Source organism: Oncorhynchus mykiss, chromosome 11, assembly GCF_013265735.2.
Source record: "Oncorhynchus mykiss isolate Arlee chromosome 11, USDA_OmykA_1.1, whole genome shotgun sequence".
In the NCBI taxonomy this organism is placed as follows: Eukaryota; Metazoa; Chordata; class Actinopteri; order Salmoniformes; family Salmonidae; genus Oncorhynchus; species Oncorhynchus mykiss.
Window position 1 is genome coordinate 53,963,116 of NC_048575.1, and position 11,210 is coordinate 53,974,325.

An 11,210-nucleotide genomic window follows, 5' to 3' on the forward strand; every position below is an offset into this window, starting at 1 on the left:
CAAGGGATTTTCTTTATTTTTATTATTTTCTACATTGCAGAATAATAGTGACGACATCAAAACTATGAAATACCTTCAACCTCAGGAGACTAAAGAAATTCGGCTTAACACCAAAAACCCTCACAAACTTTTACAGATGCACAATCTTGTGGGGCTGTATCAACGCCTGGTTCAGCAGCTGCACCGCCCACAACCGCATAGCTCTCCAGAGGGTGGTGCGGTCTGCCCAACGCATTTACCGGGGGCAAACTTCCCGCCCTCCTGGACACCTACAGCACCCGATGCCATAGGAAGGCCAAAAAGATCATCAAGGACATCAACCACCCGAGCCACTGCCTGTTCACCCCGCTATCATCCAGAAGGTGAGGTCAGTACTGGTGCATCAAAGCTGGGACCGAGAGACTGAAAAACAGCTTCTATATCAAGGCCATTAGACTGTTAAACAGCCATCTCCAGCACATCAGAGGTGTCTGCCAATAGACATAGATTAGGAATCACTGGCCACTTTTAGAAATGGATCACTAGCCACTTTAATAATGTTTCCGTAACTAGCATAACTCATCTCATATGTATAATCTGCACTCCACACTATTCGATGGTATCTTAGTCACTTTAAAATTGTGTTTACATATTGCATCACCCATTTCATGTGTATATGCTGTATTGTATTCTACACTACACCACTGACTGTTAAACCATCTCCAGCACATCAGAGGCTCCTGCCTATAGACATAGATTAGGAATCACTTGCCATTTTAAGGAAATGAAACACTAGCCACATTAATAATGTCTCCGTATCTTGTATTACTCATCTCATATGTATAAACTGTACTCTATACTATTCTACGGTATCTTAGTCACTTTAGTTGTGTGTAAATATTGCATCATCCATCTCATATGTATATACTGTATTCTATAATATGCCACTGTATTTTAGTCCAATGCCGCTCTGACATATATGTATATACATGTATATTCTTAATCCATTCCTTACTTAGATTTACGTGTATTTTGGGTATATGTTGTGAAACTGTTAGATATTACTTGTTAGATATTACTGCACTGTCGGAGCTAGAAGCACAAGCATTTTGCTACACCCGCAATAACATCTGCTACACACGTTTATGTGACCAATAAATTTGATTTGATTTTATTTGGAAATAACACATGGAATCATGTAGTAACCAAAAAAAGTGTTAAAAAAAATCTAAATATATCTTATATTTGAGATTCTTCAAAGTAGCCACCCTTCGCCTTGATGACAGCTTTGCACACTCTTCACATTCACTCAACCAGCTTCATGAGGTAGTCACATGGAATGCATTTCAATTAACAGGTGTGCCATGTTTACTTAATTTGTGGAATTTCTTTCATTCTAACCTCAGAAATCGGCAGATTGCAGCCCAAAATAAATGCTTCACAGAGTTCAAGTAACAGACACATCTCAAAATCAACTGTTCAGAGGAGACTGCGTGAATCAGGCCTTTATGGTTGAATTGCTGCAAAGAAACCACTACTAAAGGACACCAATAAGAAGAAGAGACTTGGGTCAAGAAAAACGAGCAATGGACATTAGACCGGTGGAAATCTGTCCTTTGGTGTGATGAGTCCAACGTTGAGATTACTGGTTCCAACCGGCATGTCTTTGTGAGACGCAGAGTAGGTAAACGGATTATATCTGCATGTGTGGTTCCCACCGTGAAGCATGGAGGAGGTGGTGTGATGGTGTGGGGCTGCTTTGCTCGTGACACTGTCTATGATTTATTTCGAATTGAAGGCACACTTAACCAGCATGGCTACCACAGCATTCTGCAGCGATTCACCATTGCACATGGTTTGCGCTTAGTGGGACTGTCATTTGTTTTTTTTCCACAGGACAATGACCCAACACACTTCCAGACTCTGTAAGGGCTATTTGACCAAGAAGGAGAGTGATGGAGTGCTGCATCAGATGACCTGGCCTCCACAATCACCCGACCTCAACCCAAATGAGATGGTTTGGGAAGGAGTGGACAGCAGAGTGAAGGAAAATCAGCCAACAAGTGTTCAGCATATGTAGGAACTCCTTCAAGACGTTTGGAAAAGCATTCCAGGTGAAGCTGGTTGAGAGAATGCCAAGAGTGTGCAAAGCTGTGATCATGGCAAGGGGTGGCTATGTTGAAAATATAAAATATAAAATATATTTGGATTTGTTTAACAATTTTGGTTACTACATGACTCCATATGTGTTATTTCATAGTTTTGATGTCTTCACTATTATTCTACAATGTAGAAAACAGTTTTTTTTTATAAAAAAAACCTGTTGAATGAGTAGGTGTCCAAACTTTTGACTGGTTTTGCATGTCCATTGATTCTTGAAGAATATCATTTATTTAAATAGCCCTTTGTACATCAGCTGATATCTCAAAGTGCTGTACAGAAACCCAGCCTACAACCCCAAACAGCAAGCAATGCAGGAGTAGAAGCACGGTGGCTAGGAACAACTCCATAGAAAGGCCAAAACCTAGGAAGAAACCTATATATGCCTCATGAGTTTAGTTTAACTGTCACACAAAAGATATGCTTGATTTTCTCCAATGTTTGTAAACATTGTAAATGTAAACAAATACGGTAGACCCTCATAACATGGTTAAAACAATAATTGTGATATCACGGATGGTCAGTCCTTGCATCCATAGCTCTGTGTATTAATCTGAGAGTGGTTACATTTCTCCAGGCCCATCCATCATCTTTTTACCAAAACAGAGGCGGGGTGTCAATTTTGTTATTGTTTAATCTGTGGATTTGTCCTTTAAACAGCTGCATCAAGATATCAAAGTGTCACCAACAAAAAGTTAACCAACAGGCCTAATGCAAATGCTGCATGAGTCCAGCATTTATTTTTCAAATAGAATCAATGAGCCAATCAATAATAAACAACAGAGTGGAGCTGGCTAAAACGTCCTTAGTTTTGGGGTTAAGCTCAGGTAAAACAATTTGTCTAATCTATACTTCCATATTTCCAAGTCCTATTCTTGAAGATCAAGGGGTATAACATTTTGTAACATGTACGCTGGGAGTCGGGAAGCAAGTTCAGGAAGTGTATTTAATAAATAAATGAAGCTAGAACAAAACAAGAAACACGGCTAGTGTACAGACATGAACACTGGAACAGAAACAATAACGCCTAGGGAAAAAAACCAAAGGGAGTGACATATACAGGGAGAGCAATCAGGCAGGGGATGGAGTCCAGGTGAGTCTGTTGCTCGTAACGATGGTGACAGGTGTGCGTAATAATGAGCAGCCTGGTGACCTCGAGTGCCAGAGAGGGAATATATGTGACAAATTTATTGGAATGACTGGAATTCTGAAAGACTTAGCTTTTTAATGTAAAGACATCATTTCATCGTATTATTTATTATATGTAGTAAGTAGAAAGCGATGGGTTAGAAGAAGCCTTGGCATGCTGAATGCAGGAATGTCCATCAGAGGCGTTGCCAGATAATGTAATACTCATTTCTCTACCATAAGCTGCCTCCATATATATTTTTTTTTTTGCAGGACCTAACAATTCATACAAAATGGATGACGTAGTGCATAATTGTGCAAAATTTCAGAGACCCGTTTTGGCTCATGAGAACCTCTTTCAAAACTGCTGGCTGAATTAATACAAAAGCTCTGGAGCATCACTTTAATTGCCCTCTATCTCTGCATCTTGACTATGGTATCAGCAGCTTGAGTCTCAGTAGGCCTATAGGTTAGGTTGACTCTCACAATAGGTGTGTTCATACCAGGACTAAGAACAATGCAGTGTGAAAAGGCCCAATGTGGTCACAGACTGCAACTTGAAAAATGTTTTAGACACAAATCGAGCAGACCACTTGCTTTGACTCCATTTGCCGAATGCAAACTTGATTCACTGAACAAACTCATATGAACCCTTGTTTGAGATAGATACTTCTGCAACATGTAGCTGGGTATTTGAATGTGCTGTAGATAACTGGTCTTAAAGGAATGACAGTGCCATGCTGACATATTAAAATCAGCAGGTACTTTTGTTGGAAGCATTTAGCCTTGAGATGAAAGATTCCCATGAGGAAGCTATCTGAATAAGGTGTTAACATGGTGAGCAATAATTCACTACATGAACAAGCAATACAACATATATTTATGATTTGAGAAAAATAAAATGGCACAACACCAACGCACAGTTTAAGAATCCCAGAATCAATAAATATTGAATTATTCAAATATCAAAACCATAGAGCTGAGCTGCAATGATAACAAATAAACAATTGTTTAAAATAATGTCACACTTACCCCCTAGAAGTACCATGATTGATTGTAGCGCACGGAGATGCAACATGTTTATTTTCTCCTTTAATAAAAATATATTTAGACTTAGTGTTAATGGATCATTCAAAAAGGGAGGCGAATCATAGACTTGGATGCATCAAAACTGACTGCCAGATGTTTACTAATGTCCAATGACCATCCAAATGATAGCTTATTAAATTCCAAAAGTCATGCCGTTTCTCTCATCCAAAGTGAACAACCCTCAGCAAAATGTGCCCATTGCTGACTACCGAATGTTAATGAAAACGTAGCAATGTGTAGACTAATAAATATTCAGTCATAAAAAAGACTTGTTCAAATTTGAAAATGACATGCTCAGCGCTATCTAGCGCATAGTGACTTGAGCGCTTCGTTCCGCTTTGTCGACCAAGCTTATTAGGGAGAGTTTTCTTCTTGGGATCATGAATCACCATGGAAGCAGTTGTTAGAAAAATTTACATTTCTAATGCAGTTTGTGGTAGATTTTTAATCCCCTGTCTTCACCCGTTTTTCATCCCTGTCTCCTCTGCATCATTTGCCCAGCGATGTGACTCCCGATGCTGAAGTTTCTTGGCGCTTGCGTACGGGTTCTTATCGTCGAACCCCAATGATTTCACAGAGAGTCACTGATACTTTAGCTGCAGAAGACACAAGTTGTGATCGAATTGCACACGATATGTTTTCATATTCATATCTTCAGATGTCCTGTTTCACCCGTAGAAATAAAACGTTTAAAATCACGAATAACTCCAACACAGGTTGTTTACAGCGGAAACAAAAAGTACGAATCCCTTGTCGGATACAGAACAACGTAGTGGTTAGGTTAGTTATTGTTTTATATACGTTTTCATCAAACTTCGACACTCTATGTGGCTGCTGACTATGCAGCGTGAAGTAATGATTTGCATTTGCCTCCGCTGGTATGTTCCCTGCAGCAGATATAGCCAATTTATAAAGACATGCAATTCCACTCTCTTAAATCCATCCTGGTACAGTGCACTGTCAACATCCTTTGTATAAAATTCTGAGGGAATTAAACCCACAAGTCACAATTTAGATGGCCAAATTCTGGTCTAGGGGGCGTGTAGTGTGAAGTAAAGGCGGAGGAACAGCTCAGCACCCCACGCACGCACTTTAAAGCGCATATGTGATGGGGTCCTAATGAAGATAACAGGTTTTGTGATTTATATTTTTTGACATGGTGGCATTTTTTTGTTGAATTCCCGTTAGTTGACATCTCAACCAAAACTAGTTATTGAAATGACGTCTGTGCGCAGTGGGAACTCGTTGAGGTCGCCAAGATCTAAACTGAACCCTTTATTTAACGAGGAAAGTCAGTTAATCTACAATAACGGATGACGCTGGGACAATTTTGCGCCGCCCTGTGGGAAACCCAATCACAGCCAGTTCTGATAAAGCCTGGATTCGAACCAGGGGGTCTGTAGTGACGCCACTCAGGGCGCCACTCAGGGCGTCCACTAAAATTCAGATATCTAAGAAGAAGTGTATATTTAACCCATTCCTTACAAACTGATATTCAAAAGAAAAATGCCAATTGATGTTGCCAAATTATTCAGGAGTCTTAAATGGGACATATTGATTAGCGTTCTTCGCAATCCGTGTCTAGGGTTCAGTGTACACTTCCCACATGATGCTGATTGACAAGCAACAGTGACACCTTGTGGATTACTATACGTACATCTAATCTCACCTGCCCGGTTGATGACACACGGCACCGGAACGCACGGACGATCTCCATAGTCACTGTAGTCAATGAAACGGCGACCAAATATGAGACCAGCCTTTAGGCTACCTGCGCACCTTCTTATGTAATGGTTCTTTGATTCTTTACCTTCATGCAGTCACTGTTGTATCCGTTATTAGGCCCTACCAGTTCTATCATTTTCTCAGCTAGTACAGTTATTATGCTTAATTAACCCTCCTGTTGGGTTTCGGTCGATTTTGACCGATTTACACGTTTTCTCTCTGAAAAATATAGTTAATTTAATCTGATTTTCATAAGGCTCCTTGACTTTGTCCACACAGGGCATCTAAACACACAAAATATATTTTTGATAATTTTCATTACATTTTGGGTGTTTTAATTAACTTTAGTACACCTGTGGTGTTCCCTGTCAAAAATGACCAGTCATTAGAAATGAATGGGTGAGACTATAATTAGTGGATAAAATTCAGGCACATGCCCATTCATCAGATGGACACACTTCCTCTCCCAGACCCCCACATGCATGTGTGTTTGAGCACACACACACACACACACACACACACACACACACACACACACACACACACACACACACACACACACACACACACACACACACACACACACACACACACACACACACACACACACACACACACAGCTCACTCCCCTTCTTGGATTCCATGTCAACCCCCATGGGAACCTTTCCCTAATAGAATCTTCCCCCCACGGGAACCACACCTGTTGGCATTCTCAGAAACAATTGCAACATTGTTTCAATAATATATAGGACTTTTCTCACAGCTCTGGTATATAAAGATTTGAGGCCTTGCTCACAATTCATTCTGTGGCAGCACAATGACCAAACAATATACTGTATATGAGGCTCTTGATCATATCTTTGATCATGACACTGGTGAGGAGGAGAGAGGCCAGGAAACTGATAGTGAAGTAGTCTGTGATAAATAGCACAATATGTTTCATCTGAGTCTTTGTTACAGTCAAAATAATCCATTTTTTTTACTCAAAAACTAGTTGTATGAGCTCAGGTCAATGAGGCCTACAGGCCATAAATAGCAAATAGAAGTTCAAAACGTGTTATGTTTACAAGAACTTAAGTTGATAAAAATATCTAACAACATTAGGTCATAATATATGTATTATTATGGATTTATAATCAGCAGTGATTTTGGACCGGGAACGCAGAATTAATTAACATGAAACGACCACAACAGGGGGGTTAAACAACCAAGTTAGGGACTGACTATGTATTTCTAATGAGGGATACCTGGAGAAAAATGGATCTCTGAAATTAAAATGGATTGCCCTCCCTTCAGTAAAATATATTTTTTACCTGATCCTCCCTGAATGCTTGAAATAAAAACAAGTGAACGTCCCCTATACCCAAAATATCAATTACAAGTATAAAGTGGATATCAGAGAACATGTCTACCCTTTACCCCCACTCCTAGAACAGACCAGAGCCTTAGATATGCAGTTTTAGACACTGTTCTTCTTTTTGTCAGCATTACATGGCAAAGTAGCCAGAAGATTGTCGATTTGTAGACCACCACAGACAAGGGGGAAAATACTTACTGTACATTATAATAAAAGCACTGCATGAATCTATCATCTTATTTGTGGTCCGAGAAAACATTTCCTTTTATAAATGCATTTCATGCAATTCTACGACATTTTACATAACTGGAGACATGCAGCATCTTTTTTAATTCCACAGCCTTGAAATAATAATAATTCATTATTTTTCCTTCTTAGGCTACCTGGCTTGCTCTTGACTGACTTGGAGTTTGTATGTTGTTTGAGCAGGTGGGTATTCTCCACTTCTGAACAGCCAGAATGTGGAGAAGCACATCTCATTGAAATGAGTGTGCTGGCCTTGGTCACAGCAGAGCTCCAGTATCATACACATGTTATCCATATCTACATCATTCACATCAGCCCGAGTTAAGAATAGAGAGAACATATCGAAAATGACTATCTACTTGGTCTCTCCAGACACGTAGCTTTTTCTTGAAATCCGCTATTTTATCTTTTGCTTGGAAAAGGTCTCTTGCGTGTCCCTGCCTGGTTAGGTTGAGCAGCATTCTCTTGGGTTGTCCTACAGATCCCGATACAACGGTCCCATTGTAATCCATGTCCCATAATGTACTCTTTCAGAACACAGAATATTTCACCTGCAGTTGTATTCTGAGGCAAATCTTTGCAACAAATAAATTCTTCATATACAGTATGTAGCGAATATATAGAAGAAGAGGGCATTTTAAATGTCAGTTGTCTCATCTAATTGGATTGCAAACCAATTTGATGTGCGGCTCTGTCTAAAACCTGCATGTGGTTTAATATCATCTGCCATATCCTGGATTCTATGCGTGACTGTGTCATTTGAAAGGGGGATTTCGCTGGTCTTTGTAGCAGCAATAGGGCCTAAAACCACTCGGCAAGCATCAATGACTGAGGGCATGACCAGCTTATCAACTATAGTGAAAGGATCCTGACACTTGGGAATGTTATGAGAGAGTAAGTACTGTTTGAATTCTTCAGTCAACTCTCAATTGTCTGTGACATTATTGTGCAGCATTTTTGTTTTGTTGACCATCTCTTTTTTGTTCAAATAAATTGTCTGTTTTTATCCTTGAGATGTGGATGCTTTGTTTAAACATTTTCGATGGCTTCATAGTATCATTGCTGTGGCAAGTCTGACATATCACACAGACAGGTTTTGGTGGTCAGCTGTTATTTTAAACAAACCAGGGAGAGACAGAGACCGTGCAGGCTGCACAACAGGGCTAGCTTGTGTGTGTGTGTGTGTGTGTGTGTGTGTGTGTTTAGTGTAGCTATACTTAGTCATGGCAACACAATTAGTTTACTGCAGCATGCATAGTTCAGCGCATTGCACAGGTAGGGGAGAGCGAGGTGAGTTGTCAAACAGGTAAATTGTCAAACTGTTCATACCTCCAACACTAGAGGCGCTATCTCAAAAATCAAATAGCTACTTTGTTTGACTACATGTTCTATGGTCAACTTCCTGTTCACGTGTAAGGTCACTCCAATCTGAGGTGAGCACAAGTTTCTTAGTTTCCCCTTCAAAAGTAAAAAAATGGCACTTTACATTTTATGCAATAAAACTTTGTTAGGTATGAATGTTCAAAGTTATAATTTTGCACTGAGTAGAGGAGACAATAACATGTCTTTTGATACTTTAGCTGCAGTCCTATGTTGAGCTAACCTTGAGATTTAGCCAACATTAGCACACAGGTCAGTTTGGGGCAAGTTGTCTCAATTGCCTTGGGGTAAATCTTCACACGTGACAACTTGCCCCAGTATACATAGACACATGGGACATGCTCAAAAATATCGTGATATTGTGTAATCAGCTCTGATAATTGTTTTAAATGTTATTGTAAATGATTATTATATATACGCATAGTTCAGAGCAGCAGACATATCCCTGGGCTACAGAAGACAGGCTCTGCATGTGTGTGTGTGTGTGTGTGTGTGTGTGTGTGTGTGTGTGTGTGTGTGTGTGTGTACTAACACTACATGCCTACTGTATGAGACGGTATATCCACACACACACAAACTGCTTTATACAGTGTCATGGATTTAGTGTGGTGTTATGAATTGCATTGTGGCAACAAGGATAGTAGACATGGAGGTGGGAGTAATAAGCCTGTAATGAATATGTCATTGCAGTGAGGAAATGTGTTTTTGAAGGAAAGAAGAAAGGAAGGAAGGAAAGAAAGAAATAGGGGAAGGGAAGAAAGATGGTTAGAAATTATAAAAGGAAAACAGAGAATGGCAGCACATCACCTGCCATAATGTTAAAGGCAGTGAGGCAGGTGAAGTTGCAGAACAAATCAATCAGGATTACAGTGAAGGATTTTTACATGAATTACTGTACTCTGACTCCGTATTGTCAAAACGTTACCAGAGAAGAAGTTGAAAGTCAGACAGCCACGCCAACAAGCGGTTGTCTATTCAAAGCCACGGCAGGTTTTTTTCACCTGATTTGGACATACAGCTTTTTCAGTGCATTACTAGGTCAGCTGACATTTATTTTGGTCTCTCGCCAAGTGAGGTCAGAAGACTTGCCTACAAGTTTGCTGTGGCACACTAGTTGAAGTTTGCGCCAATGTGGACAGAAAAAGAAAAGTCCAGCTCGGAGTGGAAGCCCTGTTTACTCTCTTTGGATAACCACGAGTCTCATCTGTCCATTGATGGACTCAATTATGCCAAAGAAAATGGCATAATTATGCTGTTATAACATTCCTGGGATTGTGGCAATCGCCTATCCTCTGGCTGCAACCCCCTTGAACATTCAGACTGGCTTTAGGGTGGTTGGGTACAACCTTACAACAGGGATGTATTTCTGGAAACCGAGTTTGCGCCATCCTACGTTACAGATCGACCCATTCAGAACCCAACCCTACCAGGCCCCAGCACCAACCCTGCCCTGCCAGGCCCAAGCACCAACCTGCCAGGCTCCAGCACAATTTCAGCCCTGCCAGGCCCCAGCACCAACCTGCCAGGCCCCAGCACCATTCCAACCCTGCCTAGCACGAGCTCAGACACAGACTTGCCCCAGTTCTTATGCTAGCACCAGCTCACCCTCGCCCAGCAATCCCATAGCTGACAGCAGACTACCAACTCCAGAGGACATCCGGCCAAATCCAAAAGCTGGCCCCAAAAACCAGCTTGCAAAGGAAGAAAACGGCGCAAAACGGCAATTATAACTGATACACCAGTGAACCAGGCAGTCGAAATGGAAAAGAATAAGGCACAATCTAGCAAAAGGCTGTTTCCGAAGAAAGGGAAGCAAGGGGGAGGAGTCAAAATCTGGAACTGCAAAGAACAAGGCGGCAGCTAAAAAAAGAAAAATGGTAGAAGAGTCATCATCAGATGAAGAGGATTGCTTCTGCCTCATCTGTGTGAAGCCATTTTCAAACAGCCTTCCAAAGGAGACTTGGGTGAAGTGTGTGAGATGCAACAAATGGGCCCGTGATGCTTGCACCTCAGGCCAGGCAATTTATGTGTGCCAGCACTGTGACTCTGAAGATGAGTCTGATTAGTCTGATATGGATGTGTGTCGTATAGGCTGTTACAAAACTGTGCATTAGTGCATTAGTGTGTTTAAACACCACGTCTGTTA

The 11,210-nt window shown here is 40.8% G+C and overlaps 1 protein-coding gene across 1 annotated transcript in view; it reads right to left on the bottom strand.

Moving 5' to 3' along the window:
• Nucleotides 1-5,374, bottom strand: part of si:dkeyp-14d3.1 (transmembrane protein 132C) — a 211,841-nt gene extending 206,467 nt beyond the window's left edge. The window contains exon 1 of the mRNA XM_021621375.2: nucleotides 4,300-5,374. Within this exon, the coding sequence (XP_021477050.1) occupies nucleotides 4,300-4,345 (46 nt within the window). The 5' untranslated portion in view covers nucleotides 4,346-5,374. The remainder of the gene's footprint in view (nucleotides 1-4,299) is intronic.
• Nucleotides 5,375-11,210: the final 5,836 nt, after the last annotated feature.